At 45.2% G+C, this 17,500-nt stretch overlaps 2 protein-coding genes across 5 annotated transcripts in view; both read left to right on the forward strand.

The window, feature by feature from the left end:
• itga7 (integrin, alpha 7) overlaps positions 1-14,996 on the forward strand; it is a 54,857-nt gene extending 39,861 nt beyond the window's left edge. For 2 of the 4 annotated variants that reach the window (XM_053227104.1, XM_053227105.1), the window contains exons 20-26: positions 2,380-2,592; positions 2,715-2,828; positions 3,010-3,123; positions 3,669-3,767; positions 3,982-4,107; positions 4,451-4,597; positions 11,703-11,843. In XM_053227104.1, the coding sequence (XP_053083079.1) occupies positions 2,380-2,592; positions 2,715-2,828; positions 3,010-3,123; positions 3,669-3,767; positions 3,982-4,107; positions 4,451-4,561 (777 nt within the window). In that variant the 3' untranslated portion in view covers positions 4,562-4,597; positions 11,703-11,843. Of the gene's footprint in view, positions 1-2,379; positions 2,593-2,714; positions 2,829-3,009; positions 3,124-3,668; positions 3,768-3,981; positions 4,108-4,450; positions 4,598-11,702 lie in introns of all 4 variants that reach the window. The other 2 variants (XM_053227102.1, XM_053227103.1) reach the window with 1 other exon arrangement.
• A 1,010-nt stretch (positions 14,997-16,006) lies between these two features.
• Positions 16,007-17,500, forward strand: part of npffl (neuropeptide FF-amide peptide precursor like) — a 3,063-nt gene continuing 1,569 nt past the window's right edge. Inside the window, exon 1 of the mRNA XM_026910679.3 lies at positions 16,007-16,484. Coding sequence (XP_026766480.1) covers positions 16,371-16,484 — 114 coding nt within the window. The 5' untranslated portion in view covers positions 16,007-16,370. The remainder of the gene's footprint in view (positions 16,485-17,500) is intronic.

Raw genomic sequence — 17,500 nt, forward strand, 5'->3', positions numbered from 1 at the left:
AAACATATACACACACGCACACACACAAACATATACACACACATGCACACACGTAAACAGATACACACACGCACACACACAAACATATACACACACGCACACACACACAAACATATACACACACGCACACACACACAAACATATACACACACGCACACACACAAACATACACACGCACACACACACACAAACATATACACACACGCACGCACACACACAAACATACACACAAACATGCACACACGCAAACATATACACACACACACACAAACATATACACACGCACACACACACAAACATATACACACACGCACACACACACAAACATATACACACACACACACACAAACATATACACACACATGCACACACGCAAACATATACACACACAAGCACACACACAAACATATACACACACGCACACACACAAACATATACACACACGCACACACACACAAACATATACACACGCACACACACAAACATATACACACACGCACACACACAAACATATACACACACGCATGCACACACACAAACATATACACACATGCACACACACACAAACATATACACACACGCACACACACACAAACATATACACACACACGCACACACACAAACATATACACACACGCACACACACAAACATATACACACACGCACACACACACAAACATATACACACATGCACACACAAACATATACACACACATGCACACACGCAAACATATACACACACGCATGCACACACAAACATATACACACACACGCACACACACAAACATATACACACACGCACACACACAAACATATACACACGCGCACACACACAAACATATACACACACACGCACACACACAAACATATACACACACGCACACACACAAACATATACACACACGCACACACACAAACATATACACACACACGCACACACACAAACATATACACACACGCACACACACAAACATATACACACACGCACACACACACAAACATATACACACATGCACACACAAACATATACACACACATGCACACACGCAAACATATACACACACGCACACACACACACAAACATATACACACACGCACACACACACAAACATATACACACACATGCACACACGCAAACATATACACACACGCACACACACAAACATATACACACACGCACACACACACACAAACATATACACACACGCACACACACAAACATATACACACACATGCACACACGCAAACATATACACACACGCACACACACAAACATATACACACACGCACACACACAAACATATACACACACATGCACACACGCAAACATATACACACACGCACACACACAAACATATACACACACGCACACACACACACAAACATATACACACACATGCACACACGCAAACATATACACACACACACACACACACACAAACATATACACACAGAGTTATGTTCATTATTATTTAGTCATATTATTACTCACAGTTGTTAATCTGTGTGTGCTCTGTGTGTATGGTGTGTGTGCGTGTATGTATGGTGTGTGTGTGTGTGTGTGTATGATGTGTGTGTGTGTATGGTGTGTGTGTATGATGTGTGTGGTGTGTGTGCGTGTATGTATGGTGTGTGTGTGTGTGTGTGTATGATGTGTGTGTGTGTATGGTGTGTGTGTATGATGTGTGTGGTGTGTGTGCGTGTATGTATGATGTGTGTGTGTGTATGGTGTGTGTGTATGATGTGTGTGGTGTGTGTGCGTGTATGTATGGTGTGTGTGTGTGTGTGTGTGTATGATGTGTGTGTGTGTGTGTGGTGTGTGTGTATGATGTGTGTGGTGTGTGTGTGTATGTATGATGTGTGTGTGTATGTATGATGTGTGTGTGTGTGTATGGTGTGTGTGTGTGGGTGTGTGTGTGTATGATGTGTGTGTGTGTGTATGGTGTGTGTGTGTGTGTGTGTGTGTGTGTGTGTGTGTGTGTATGATGTGTGTGTGTATGGTGTGTGTGTATGATGTGTGTGTGTATGGTGTGTGTGTATGGTGTGTGTGTATGATGTGTGTGTGTATGTATGATGTGTGTGTGTGTGTATGGTGTGTGTGTGTGTATGGTGTGTGTGTGTGTGTGTGTGTATGATGTGTGTGTGTGTGTATGGTGTGTGTGTGTGTATGTGTGTATGATGTGTGTGTGTGTGTATGATGTGTGTGTGTGTGTGTGTATGATGTGTGTGTGTATGATGTGTGTGTGTATGGTGTGTGTGTATGGTGTGTGTGTGTGTGTGTGTGTATGATGTGTGTGTGTGTGTATGGTGTGTGTGTGTGTGTGTATGATGTGTGTGTGTGTGGTGTGTGTGTGTGTGTGTGTGTGTGTGTGTATACAGGTGTCTAACAGCGGTCAGTCCCTGCAGACTCTCGGCTCGGCGTTTCTCAACATCATGTGGCCTCACGAGCTGACGAATGAAAAATGGCTGCTTTACCCGACGAGTTTACACTCGGACCGTCCACACACACACTGCACACACCGCTCTGCACTCAACACACTCGGCCTCAAACACACACTTCATACACACCACACACACACACAGCAGCTCCAGGTACGCAATAAAACGCAGAAATTCAGTTCAGTCTGATGTTAAAGAGAAGTGAACTTTCATGTGAATGTTGATTGATTAATTAAACACAGTGGTAATAAAATGTTTATTAATGTGTAATAAAGGTTAGGAAGACTCGCTCGTATCCTGAGGATGACGGACAAGAGCCGGTGAAGAACAGCATATACGACAACACACCAGCCGTCGCTGCTAACGAGAGACGCAAATCCCTCAAACTGGTGCGTGTGTGTGTATAACCTGTGTGTGTGTGTGTGTGTGTATAACCTGTGTGTGTGTGTGTGTGTGTGTGTATAACCTGTGTGTGTGTGTGTGTGTGTGTGTGTATATAACCTGTGTGTGTGTGTGTGTGTGTGTGTATAACCTGTGTGTGTGTATAACCTGTGTGTGTGTGTGTTACAGGACTGTGCGTTAGGCTCGGCGAGGTGTGTGGTGTTTCAGTGTGCGCTGCAGAATTTCTCCGGTTCTGCAAAGTTCACAATCAAAGCTCGTCTCTGGAACAGCACATTTATAGAGGTTCATTATTTTTATTTTTATTTTCATTTTTATTATTACATCACGGACACCACAAAGTGTTTCTCTCTCTCTCCTCCTGTGTGTCTCTCTCCGTCTCTCTCTCTGTCTCTCTCTCTCTCCCTCTCTCTCTCTGTCTCTCTCCCTCTCTCTCTCTGTCTCTCTCTCTCTCCCTCTCTCCCTCTCTCTCTCTGTCTCTCTCCCTCTCTCTCTCTGTCTCTCTCTCTCTCCCTCTCTATCTCTGTCTCTCTCCCTCTCTCTCTCTCTCTCCCTCTCTCTCTCTCCCTCTCTCCCTCTCTCTCTCTGTCTCTCTCCCTCTCTCTCTCTCTCTCTCCCTCTCTCTCTCTGTCTCTGTCTCTCTCCCTGTCTCTCTCTGTCTCTCTCCCTCTCTCTCTCTCTGTCTCTCTCTCTCTCCCTCTCTCTCTCTGTCTCTCTCCCTCTCTCTCTCTCTCTCTCTCTCTCTCTCTCTCTCCCTCTCTCTCTCTCTCCCTCTCTCTCTCTGTCTCTCTCCCTCTCTCTCTCTGTCTCTCTGTCTCTCTCTCTCTCAGGAGTTTTCGGCGGTCAGTGTGTTGGAGGTATTGGTCAGAGCGAACATCTCAGTGAAGTCTAGCATAAAACATCTGGTGCTGAGAGACGCTGCTGCACAGGTACACAAACACGCACACACACTCACACACACAGAAGTAAGAACGAGACAATGTCATAAAATGGATGTGTGTGAAAATTCCCATCAGCTTGAACCAACAGCTCTGAGTGTGAATTGTGAGTTATTGTGAGTTACTCTTACGCGCGCGCATGTGTGTGTGGGTGGGTTGGGTGTGTGTGTGCGTGTGTGTGTGTGTGGGTGTGTGTGTGTGTCAGGTATCAGTGATGGTGTATCCTGAGCTGAGTGTGTTGGATCAGTCGTGGGTTCCATGGTGGATTATCCTGATCGCTATATTAGCTGGAGTGATCGTCCTCGCTGTGATCGTCTGCATCCTGTGGAAGGTACAGACACACACACAAACACACACAAATACACACACACAGAAACACACACACTAAACACGTTAAACACACAGCTCTACATGAAAGTGGAGAATTATTAAATCTCTTCTGAGCCTAATGAAGAAGAAACCTGACAGTGTATTTCATAAATATTCATATTACTCTCTATAAATTCTCATCTCTTTTAGTCTCCCTTGAATTCTCCTGTTTCTGTTTTAACTGTTTAACTGTTTTCTGTTTCTCTCTCTCTCTCTCCTCTTTTTCTCCATGTTCTCCTCCATCCTCATGCTGTTTTCCTCATTGTGTTTCCTTTCCTGTATGTGTGTGTGTGTGTGTGTGTCAGTGTGGGTTCTTTAAGCAGACAGAGAGACATCATCATTATGAGACAGAGTTTTATCGTGCTCATCTTCACCTGCAGCCATCTGATGCAGACAAACACACTGTGGCACAATAACGCCATCACACACAGACACACACACTCCGGTCCGGGGTAAACACACGGTGTGATTAACGTGTGAATTACAGCACTGCTGAGTGCCAGACTGACTTAAAACTCTGTGTGTTGAGTGTGTGTTGAGTGTGTGTGTAGGATGTGTTTGTTGAGTGTGTGTTGAGGATGTGTGTGTGTGTGTGTGTGTGTTGTGGATGTGTGTGTTGAGTGTGGGTTGAGTGTGTGTTGAGGATGTGTGTGTGTGTGTGTGTTGAGGATGTGTGTGTTGAGGATGTGTGTGTTGAGTGTGGGTTGAGTGTGTGTGTTGAGTGTGGGTTGAGTGTGGGTGTTGAGTGTGTGTTGAGAGTGTGTTGAGTGTGTGTTGAGTGTGGGTTGAGTGTGTGTTGAGTGTGTGTTGAGTGTGGGTTGAGTGTGGGTGTTGACTGTGTGTGTGTTGAGTGTGTGTGTGTTGAGTGTGTGTTGAGTGTGTGTGTTGAGTGTGGGTGTTGAGTGTGTGTTGAGAGTGTGTTGAGTGTGGGTTGAGTGTGTGTGTGTTGAGTGTGTGTGTGTGTCGAGTGTGTGTTGAGTGTGTCTGTTGAGTGTGTGTGAGTGTGTGTGAGTGTGTGTTGAGTGTGTGTGTGTTGAGTGTGTGTGTGTGTTGAGTGTGTGTGTTGAGTGTGTATGAGTGTGTGTGTTGAGTGTGTGTCTTGAGTGTGTGTTGAGTGTGTGGGTTGAGTGTGTGAGTGTGTGTTGAGTGTGTGTTGAGTGTGTGGGTTGAGTGTGGGTTGAGTGTGTATGTTGAGTGTGTGTGAGTGTGTGTGTGTTGAGTGTGTGGGTTGAGTGTGGGTTGAGTGTGTATGTTGAGTGTGTGTGAGTGTGTGTGTGTTGAGTGCATCTGAACATCTGCTCTATCTTCACGGCCTGTTTAATGTGGAATAAAAAAGTGCTGAAATGTCTGAAACTCACAGCATGCACAGTTATTATCTCTTTTCACCAGCAGTAAATGTGTGTGTTTCTGTGTGTGTTTCTGTGTGTGTGAGAGCGTGTGAGAGCGTGTGAGTGTGTGTGAGTGTGTGCTGATTTTAGTGTGTCTCACTACACTAATCTGCACGTAGTGTGATATTTAAGGTTCTGGAGAAGCTGAATGTAAGTGTCGTAGCTTGATGGTAAAAGGCCGCTACGTTAGAGTTTACGAGCTGCTAAAAATAAACAATTGTACAGAGTGACTGTTAAAATGAGTTAAAACTCAAAACCTACACGAATACCCCGACTCACAGTCTGAAGTTACACCCCGACTCACAGTCTGAAGTTACACCCCGACTCACGGTCTGACGTTACACCCGACTCACGGTCTGACGTTACACCCCGACTCACGGTCTGACGTTACACCCCGACTCACGGTCTGACGTTACACCCCGACTCACGGTCTGAAGTTACACCCGACTCACGGTCTGACGTTACACCCCGACTCACGGTCTGAAGTTACACCCCGACTCACGGTCTGAAGTTACACCCCGACTCACGGTCTGACGTTACACCCCGACTCACGGTCTGAAGTTACACCCGACTCACGGTCTGACGTTACACCCCGACTCACGGTCTGACGTTACACCCCGACTCACGGTCTGAAGTTACACCCGACTCACGGTCTGAAGTTACACCCCGACTCACGGTCTGACGTTACACCCCGACTCACGGTCTGACGTTACACCCCGACTCACGGTCTGACGTTACACCCGACTCACGGTCTGAAGTTACACCCCGACTCACGGTCTGACGTTACACCCGACTCACGGTCTGACGTTACACCCCGACTCACGGTCTGAAGTTACACCCGACTCACGGTCTGAAGTTACACCCCGACTCACGGTCTGACGTTACACCCGACTCACGGTCTGACGTTACACCCCGACTCACGGTCTGAAGTTACACCCGACTCACGGTCTGACGTTACACCCCGACTCACGGTCTGACGTTACACCCCGACTCACGGTCTGAAGTTACACCCGACTCACGGTCTGACGTTACACCCCGACTCACGGTCTGAAGTTACACCCGACTCACGGTCTGACGTTACACCCCGACTCACGGTCTGAAGTTACACCCCGACTCACGGTCTGACGTTACACCCCGACTCACGGTCTGACGTTACACCCGACTCACGGTCTGAAGTTACACCCCGACTCACGGTCTGACGTTACACCCGACTCACGGTCTGAAGTTACACCCCGACTCACGGTCTGACGTTACACCCCGACTCACGGTCTGAAGTTACACCCCGACTCACGGTCTGACGTTACACCCCGACTCACGGTCTGACGTTACACCCCGACTCACGGTCTGAAGTTACACCCGACTCACGGTCTGACGTTACACCCCGACTCACGGTCTGACGTTACACCCCGACTCACGGTCTGAAGTTACACCCGACTCACGGTCTGACGTTACACCCGACTCACGGTCTGACGTTACACCCGACTCACGGTCTGAAGTTACACCCGACTCACGGTCTGACGTTACACCCCGACTCACGGTCTGACGTTACACCCGACTCACGGTCTGAAGTTACACCCCGACTCACGGTCTGACGTTACACCCCGACTCACGGTCTGAAGTTACACCCGACTCACGGTCTGACGTTACACCCCGACTCACGGTCTGACGTTACACCCGACTCACGGTCTGACGTTACTCCCCGACTCACGGTCTGACTCAGGGTCTGATGTTACACCCCGACTCAGAGTCTGACGTTACACCCGACTCACGGTCTGACGTTACTCCCCGACTCACGGTCTGACTCAGGGTCTGATGTTACACCCCGACTCAGAGTCTGACGTTACACCCGACTCACGGTCTGACGTTACACCCGACTCACGGTCTGACGTTACACCCCGACTCACGGTCTGAAGTTACACCCGACTCACGGTCTGACGTTTACACCCGACTCACGGTCTGAAGTTACACCCCGACTCACGGTCTGAAGTTACACCCGACTCACGGTCTGACGTTACACCCCGACTCACGGTCTGACGTTACACCCCGACTCACGGTCTGAAGTTACACCCGACTCACGGTCTGACGTTACACCCCGACTCACGGTCTGAAGTTACACCCGACTCACGGTCTGACGTTACACCCCGACTCACGGTCTGACGTTACTCCCCGACTCACGGTCTGACGTTACACCCCGACTCACGGTCTGACGTTACACCCCGACTCACGGTCTGAAGTTACACCCGACTCACGGTCTGAAGTTACACCCCGACTCACGGTCTGACGTTACACCCCGACTCACGGTCTGACGTTACACCCGACTCACGGTCTGACGTTACACCCCGACTCACGGTCTGAAGTTACACCCCGACTCACGGTCTGACGTTACACCCGACTCACGGTCTGACGTTACACCCCGACTCACGGTCTGAAGTTACACCCGACTCACGGTCTGAAGTTACACCCCGACTCACGGTCTGACGTTACACCCGACTCACGGTCTGACGTTACACCCCGACTCACGGTCTGACGTTACACCCCGACTCACGGTCTGAAGTTACACCCGACTCACGGTCTGAAGTTACACCCCGACTCACGGTCTGACGTTACACCCCGACTCACGGTCTGACGTTACACCCGACTCACGGTCTGACGTTACACCCCGACTCACGGTCTGACGTTACACCCGACTCACGGTCTGACGTTTACACCCGACTCACGGTCTGAAGTTACACCCGACTCACGGTCTGAAGTTACACCCGACTCACGGTCTGACGTTACACCCGACTCACGGTCTGACGTTACACCCGACTCACGGTCTGACGTTACACCCCGACTCACGGTCTGAAGTTACACCCCGACTCACGGTCTGACGTTACACCCCGACTCACGGTCTGACGTTACACCCCGACTCACGGTCTGACGTTACACCCGACTCACGGTCTGAAGTTACACCCCGACTCACGGTCTGAAGTTACACCCCGACTCACGGTCTGACGTTACACCCGACTCACGGTCTGAAGTTACACCCGACTCACGGTCTGAAGTTACACCCGACTCACGGTCTGACGTTACACCCCGACTCACGGTCTGACGTTACACCCCGACTCACGGTCTGACGTTACACCCGACTCACGGTCTGAAGTTACACCCCGACTCACGGTCTGACGTTACACCCCGACTCACGGTCTGACGTTACACCCCGACTCACGGTCTGAAGTTACACCCCGACTCACGGTCTGAAGTTACACCCCGACTCACGGTCTGACGTTACACCCCGACTCACGGTCTGACGTTACACCCCGACTCACGGTCTGAAGTTACACCCGACTCACGGTCTGACGTTACACCCCGACTCACGGTCTGACGTTACACCCCGACTCACGGTCTGAAGTTACACCCCGACTCACGGTCTGACGTTACACCCCGACTCACGGTCTGAAGTTACACCCGACTCACGGTCTGAAGTTACACCCCGACTCACGGTCTGACGTTACACCCGACTCACGGTCTGACGTTACACCCCGACTCACGGTCTGACGTTACACCCCGACTCACGGTCTGAAGTTACACCCGACTCACGGTCTGACGTTACACCCCGACTCACGGTCTGACGTTACACCCGACTCACGGTCTGACGTTACTCCCCGACTCACGGTCTTACTCAGGGTCTGATGTTACACCCCGACTCAGAGTCTGACGTTACACCCGACTCACGGTCTGACGTTACACCCGACTCACGGTCTGACGTTACACCCGACTCACGGTCTGACGTTACACCCCGACTCACGGTCTGAAGTTACACCCGACTCACGGTCTGACGTTACACCCGACTCACGGTCTGACGTTACACCCGACTCACGGTCTGAAGTTACACCCGACTCACGGTCTGAAGTTACACCCGACTCACGGTCTGACGTTACACCCCGACTCACGGTCTGACGTTACACCCCGACTCACTGTCTGACGTTACACCCGACTCACGGTCTGAAGTTACACCCCGACTCACGGTCTGACGTTACACCCCGACTCACGGTCTGACGTTACACCCCGACTCACGGTCTGACGTTACACCCCGACTCACGGTCTGAAGTTACACCCCGACTCACGGTCTGAAGTTACACCCCGACTCACGGTCTGACGTTACACCCCGACTCACGGTCTGACGTTACACCCCGACTCACGGTCTGAAGTTACACCCGACTCACGGTCTGACGTTACACCCCGACTCACGGTCTGACGTTACACCCCGACTCACGGTCTGAAGTTACACCCCGACTCACGGTCTGACGTTACACCCCGACTCACGGTCTGAAGTTACACCCGACTCACGGTCTGAAGTTACACCCCGACTCACGGTCTGACGTTACACCCGACTCACGGTCTGACGTTACACCCCGACTCACGGTCTGACGTTACACCCCGACTCACGGTCTGAAGTTACACCCGACTCACGGTCTGACGTTACACCCCGACTCACGGTCTGACGTTACACCCGACTCACGGTCTGACGTTACTCCCCGACTCACGGTCTTACTCAGGGTCTGATGTTACACCCCGACTCAGAGTCTGACGTTACACCCGACTCATGGTCTGACGTTACACCCGACTCACGGTCTGACGTTACACCCGACTCACGGTCTGACGTTACACCCCGACTCACGGTCTGAAGTTACACCCGACTCACGGTCTGACGTTACACCCCGACTCACGGTCTGACGTTACACCCCGACTCACGGTCTGAAGTTACACCCGACTCACGGTCTGACGTTTACACCCGACTCACGGTCTGACGTTACACCCCGACTCACGGTCTGAAGTTACACCCGACTCACGGTCTTACTCAGGGTCTGATGTTACACCCCGACTCAGAGTCTGACGTTACACCCGACTCACGGTCTGACGTTACACCCGACTCACGGTCTGACGTTACACCCCGACTCACGGTCTGAAGTTACACCCGACTCACGGTCTGACGTTTACACCCGACTCACGGTCTGAAGTTACACCCGACTCACGGTCTGACGTTACACCCGACTCACGGTCTGACGTTACACCCCGACTCACGGTCTGACGTTACACCCCGACTCACGGTCTGAAGTTACACCCGACTCACGGTCTGACGTTACACCCCGACTCACGGTCTGACGTTACACCCCGACTCACGGTCTGACGTTACACCCCGACTCACGGTCTGACGTTACACCCCGACTCACGGTCTGAAGTTACACCCGACTCACGGTCTGACGTTTACACCCGACTCACGGTCTGACGTTACACCCCGACTCACGGTCTGAAGTTACACCCGACTCACGGTCTTACTCAGGGTCTGATGTTACACCCCGACTCAGAGTCTGACGTTACACCCGACTCACGGTCTGACGTTACACCCGACTCACGGTCTGACGTTACACCCCGACTCACGGTCTGAAGTTACACCCGACTCACGGTCTGACGTTTACACCCGACTCATGGTCTGAAGTTACACCCGACTCACGGTCTGACGTTACACCCGACTCACGGTCTGACGTTACACCCCGACTCACGGTCTGAAGTTACACCCGACTCACGGTCTGACGTTTACACCCGACTCATGGTCTGAAGTTACACCCGACTCACGGTCTGACGTTACACCCGACTCACGGTCTGACGTTACACCCCGACTCACGGTCTGACGTTACACCCCGACTCACGGTCTGACGTTACACCCCGACTCACGGTCTGAAGTTACACCCGACTCACGGTCTGACGTTACACCCCGACTCACGGTCTGACGTTACACCCGACTCACGGTCTGACGTTACTCCCCGACTCACGGTCTGACTCAGGGTCTGATGTTACACCCCGACTCAGAGTCTGACGTTACACCCGACTCACGGTCTGACGTTACCCCCGACTCACAGTCTGACTCAGGGTCTGATGTTACACCCCGACTCACCGTCTGATGCTACACCCCGACTCACAGTCGGACTTGTGTTCAGTTACTGCAGTTTGGTGTTGTGTTTTGATGCTTTGCAGTGTTTTGTATTTTATTTCTCTCTGTTTATTTTTCACATTTCAGTGAGTTCTGTAGTTACTGAATTATCAGCCACAAAATAACTAAATATCTTCCACTTTGTCTCTCTCTGTCTGTATGTCTGGCGGCTTGTTTGTCTCTCTGTCTGTGTGTCAGTTTGGTTTTTTCCGGAGGTCTCCGTATAAGGACAGCGTTCCTCAATATCATGCAGTGAGAATCCGGCAACAGGAACGTTCTCACCTCCACCCTGACCTCCAGCCTGAAAAACTCCTCAAACCTGAAAAACCTCCCACATCACACATCAAACAGTGGAGGACACGGTGGAGCGACGGCACACACTGACACTCACTCACACACCCACACACACACACACACACACACACACACACACACACACACACACACACACAGAGTTACTTCAGCATGTGCTAATAATCAGTTAAATGTTTTGAAACACAACAGCATTATAGTAGAGACTTAGGAGGCTGCCTACTTAGGGAACAGGAACAGGGCATGTCTTTATGGTCTATCTGTGGAAAAGGGCGTGTCTTTATGGTCTATCTGGGGAAAAGGGCGTGTCTTTATGGAATATGGGCATATGTTTGAATCCATATATGGAAATCGTGGCAGTGAGTATGTAGGGAATGTGCGTGTGTCTTTTGCATGTATATAGAAATGAGAGGATTGAAGAAAAGGCCTTTATTCATCACACATACATTACAGTACAGTGAAATGCTTTTCTTCACATATCCCAGCTTTTTGAAAGTTGGGGTCAGAGGTCAGGGTCAGCCACGACAGTGCACCTGGAGCAGAGAGGGTTAAGGGCCTTGCTCAAGGGCCCAATAGTGGCAGCTTGGCGGTGCTGGGGCTTAAACCCCAACCTTCTGATCAGTAACGCAGAGTCGTTAGCCACCACTGGCCCTGCCCCACTGCTGAGTGGGCGTGTCTTTAAGGCCATAAAAAGGAGGATGTGTCCTTAGGTGACAATATGTGAGCGTCTTCAAGTATGAAACTGTAAGAAAGTAGGAAAGTCATTAGCATTCTATATGTGTATATGTTTTTTTTTTAAAGATTTTAGATAGTTAGCAAAAATGATGTGATTGCTAAGAAAACATCCGAATACAATCATGAAATCACTTTTGTGTGCTGAATAAGAATGTTTATGGGGCATGTCTTTGTATTTATATATGAGCGAGATGGACACACCCACTTTTCCACAGACAAACCCTCCTCCTTACTTTGGACAAAAGTGAAAAAGCATCTTCTGGAAATCCTATAATTCTGTTAAAGTCTGCAAAGAAATGTCTCAGATACAAAACTGAAAAAAAAAATCATAAACTGTGATCAAATCTAATATTAGCTTGTGGCTGCTTTTACATTCAACTGGTAGCAATAAATGCTGTATGTTCAAGGGCAAAACACACACACACACACACACACACACACACACACTATAAATGTATATCTATGCTGCTGAGTGGCACATTCTTTTTTTATTAGCTTAATTTTAATCTAATCTAAACATGCTAAGTTAGCTAACATGCTAGGAACACTTGAGCTTATACTATAACACTTGAGATTCTTCTGTAGCCTTATCTAGAACAATTCAGATAATTTCAATTCAACAATTCAGGTGCCCTCTAGTGGGCAAACGTGAGAATATTTTCACTAATTAAGCGTTCCTGAAGATTTTTTCAGGAAATAAATGTCTGCTGCGTGACGTTCCTGATGTTTTGTTTCTCTGTTAAATCAATGTTTAAGGTTTCAGACTTAGTCATAATTTGTTCACATTATTATTTTTTTTATGAATTTTCACAGTTGCTCAAATCACTATGTCTTTTTAGACATTGGTTCTTTAATTCTTTACTGTATAAATATAAAAAAAGACGAGCTGCAGGTTTCAGAAACTCTTCTTTAAAGGAAGCTTCAGTAGTTTGTGTGTTATTTGTCATTTCTGATGCAAGTGCCTTACAGGAACATCACTGAGTTTATTTACCAGCTGTTTTACACATACTTCAAAATAAAATTTAAAATAAATAAATAGATGATTTCTTCAGTTAGAGCAGAAAACTGCAGCATGGCGTAGTAATTAACAAACTAAACGATATAACGATGTTCATGTGACTCACTTTGGTGATGTGATTTTATCAAACTTCCTGCTCAAGTGAATTAAACTAACGTGATTTTAAAAGATTTGACTCGACTCTGTGTCACTTTAATGATTCAGGTTGTTACTGTTTAAATGAATCAGTGAGACTTTTTAATTTGATTGATTTGATTCTTTTAAACCACTGATTCTCTTAATTTGTCATTTTTACTCGTGTTATTGATTAAGTTTTTGCCAGCTACCAATTTAATGTACGTTTTGATTCCAATTCAATTCAATTAAATTAAAATGTCAATTAAATAATTTGACTCCTTTTGATTGACTGTAAGTGAATCAAACTGTAGAAGTTTTAATTCATTTGATTCTATGTTGCAATTAAATTTAATTTTTTGAGTAAATTAAGTATATATTTGACTTACCAATGCAACTCATTTTATTAAATCTTTCTAAATCACCCATGCAAATGAACGTTTATTGTGCTTTAATTATTTATTATTTAATTATTTATTACAACTAACTAAAAAAGTATAATTTTTGCTTTTAGTGTGTAAAATAACTTGAAAATTTATTCTTCTGATTCATTTCATAAGGAGTTGCTGAAAGAAAGGCTAGTTGATGAGTCACTCGTGCTGCGGTTATTCTGCTGCTGTGGGCTGATGTTTGGTTCTAATGAGGAATATTTCATTTAAACACAACTTTAACATTCATGCAACTGTTTCTCACCTGAAGCCTCATAAATAACTGCTGCATTATTTTATCCAAAGGTCACCTGCTGATTTATATTTAAAGTAGTTAAAAATGACACACACACACACACACACACACACACACACAGAGGAAGTGTGTATAATTATAATAATGTGTGGAATGAAGTAAGACTCTGTGCATGATTATTGCTGGACAATCTGATATTAAATCTGATATTAAATCTGATATTAAATCTGATGTTAAATCTGATATTAAATCTGATGTTAAATCTGATATTAAATCTGATATTAAATCTGATATTAAATCTGGTGTTAAATCTGATATTAAATCTGATATTAAATCTGATGTTAAATCTGATATTAAATCTGATGTTAAATCTGATATTAAATCTGATATTAAATCTGATATTAAATCTGATATTAAATCTGGTGTTAAATCTGATATTAAATCTGATATTAAATCTGGTGTTAAATCTGGTGTTAAATCTGGTGTTAAATCTGGTGTTAAATCTGATATTAAAAGCATGAAACACTGATTTTCTCTTTTGGTCATGTGACCTGCCGATTATATTCATGTTACTGTAAATTTATAAAAAACTGTATCATAAAGGATGAGTGAAAGATTAGTGAATGTTATTAATGTGTTTTTCTGTTTTTGTTCATGTTCTTTCTTTAATTATTTTGTTTTATTTCCCAGCATGCACTGGGCTCTTGTTTCTCAGTCTGTAAAAAAACTCAACAATTAATCCTGTTTTTAATCCTGTTTCCTCATCGATTAATTAATAATTCCAGATATTTAAACATTAAAACCCAGGAACTGAACACTTCTGATGTTTGTTTGGATTAAAAGTGTAATTAATTTAGAATGGAAAGGTGAAAATAAATAAATAATATTAGAATAAGTGAAATGTTAAAAATAAAAATGAATTCAAAAAAGCATTTATTTACTGTCACTACACAATGATGAATTCAGTAAAGTCGAATATTAACTGATTTATAATGTAATGAATATATAATGTGGTGACTCCACATCATAATCATATATCTCATAAATGTAATTATATATAATATTATATTTAAATTATCTGTTATTATTATCATGAATCTATAAACAGTTATTATTGTTTTTAACTGATGTTCCTCTGTTCAGCCCTTAAAGCTGTAATCTGATTAGTTGTCATGGCGATTAATTGACTGTTATTCCAGAGGTGTTTCCCTCTGTGTGTGTGTGTGTGTGTGTGTGTGTGTCGCTCTGTGTGTGTGTCGCTCTGTGTGTGTGTTCATATAAACTACTTTACAGTGTAAAAATCTACTGAATCTCTGAGAACGTTCATTAACCTAAAGTTATATTTTATTCAGGGCAACATATGAATATTCATGAGATAATAATCAGTAAACACCCTGTTAGATTTTACTCCGTATCACAAACAACAAACCGTTTCCACTTCTGGCTTATTATTATTATTATTATTATTATTATTATATGTCATATATATTATATTCATCACAAAAGTTTTGTGTTCTTCGGGTTTTTAGTAAAATGTTCAATATTTTATATTTTATATTTAGTTCACAGAACTCATTCTAGCTTTAGTGTGTTGGCAGAATTATGTAGCTAATTTGCTATAAGAGCAGTGATAGTATGGGGCTGTGTGTGCGTGTGTGTGCGTGTGTGTATACGTGTGAGTGGTGTGTGTGCATGTATGTGTGTGTGTGTGTGTGTGTGTGTGTGTGCGTGTGCGTGTGTTTAAAATGGTAACAAATCCTTTTTAATCCTCACTTTACTCACTTTGTGAAAAATCTCAGGAGACACTCGCTAATGGAGGATTTAAAACTTTAATCACTTTAATAATTGTTTATCTTCCTGTGTGACACGTCATCCTATTCAATCCTGTGTGTGTGTGTGAGTGTGTGAGTGTAAGTGTATATATATATATATATCTCCACACTTTCTCCCACAGAACCAGTCGTTTATTTGATAATTGAGTGTGTTGGAGTGTGTTTGGTGTGATGGACGCGAGTGTGTGGTTTGTGGTGTTTGGCGTGATTATGTTCGTTGCCGGGGCGACACACGGAGTCACAGACAGAGACGTGGACTCGGAGGAAAACATGACAGAGACGCTGGTAAGCTGAAAAACATCAACACTGCAATGTATTTATTTTGTTTACACACAATCCAGATTTTACTCTAAATTTCCAAGTTAGGGCCCTAGATAGGGGACCAAGTGCCCACTACTGAACTACTGAACTACTGAACACTAGGAGTAACTGAACACTACAGACAGCTGCTTTAATTTACACTAATTTTAAGTTGTGACAGAATAAAATGGCTTTCATTTGTCTTCTGTTCAGAAATTTATCAAATTGAAATAAACTTAATAAATATATAAAACTACAAATATATAAAAGTGTTCACAATAATGTTCTAATGTGGCTGATGATTATGCTAATGACATCTGCAACTTGCAAAACTTTTAAAGCCACTGAATGAAACTGAATAAAGCATTTTTTCGCATTAAATCCACACACAAGTTTTACGTTTGTAATTAATTTTTTTTTTATTATTTAGGATTCCACTAAAGTGTACATCAGCTTATAGACATTCCATACATACTGAATAACAATTTACAAAAACAGCATCCATTACACAAAGGTCCTACAGAATCCAGTCAAAACAAACGATAGTTACATGTTGTGAAAAGCGTTTCTATATTTCACCACTTATTCCAGTTACCATCATCTCTAATGACGCGATCTGAATCATTGCATCCAACCTCACTTTCATACCCAGTAACCTAGAACTTTTACCGTGTCTTAAGTTCGTCCTCACAGCAGGGATTATTCCCATTTTTATAATTTGTTACATGAGGTATTTTCCTCACATGCAGAACTGAAATTAATTTTAAAATTTTGCACCATTACGGGTAGAACAGGGGACATTCCAATACCGATATAGTAAATAGCTTCCAATCTTTTTTATTTATCTTTAATTAGCCTGAGTTTATTAAGTCTAGACAGCATCCAGTACTACCTATGGAGTAGTTTATACTGTATGAGTATATTATGAGTATATTACTATTTTCCGTGGCTTTCCTAACATTCCTACCCTTACTGACCAAAATTACACGCCACTTATCAGC

The sequence above is a fragment of the Pangasianodon hypophthalmus genome, chromosome 20, assembly GCF_027358585.1.
Source record: "Pangasianodon hypophthalmus isolate fPanHyp1 chromosome 20, fPanHyp1.pri, whole genome shotgun sequence".
NCBI lineage: Eukaryota > Metazoa > Chordata > Actinopteri > Siluriformes > Pangasiidae > Pangasianodon > Pangasianodon hypophthalmus.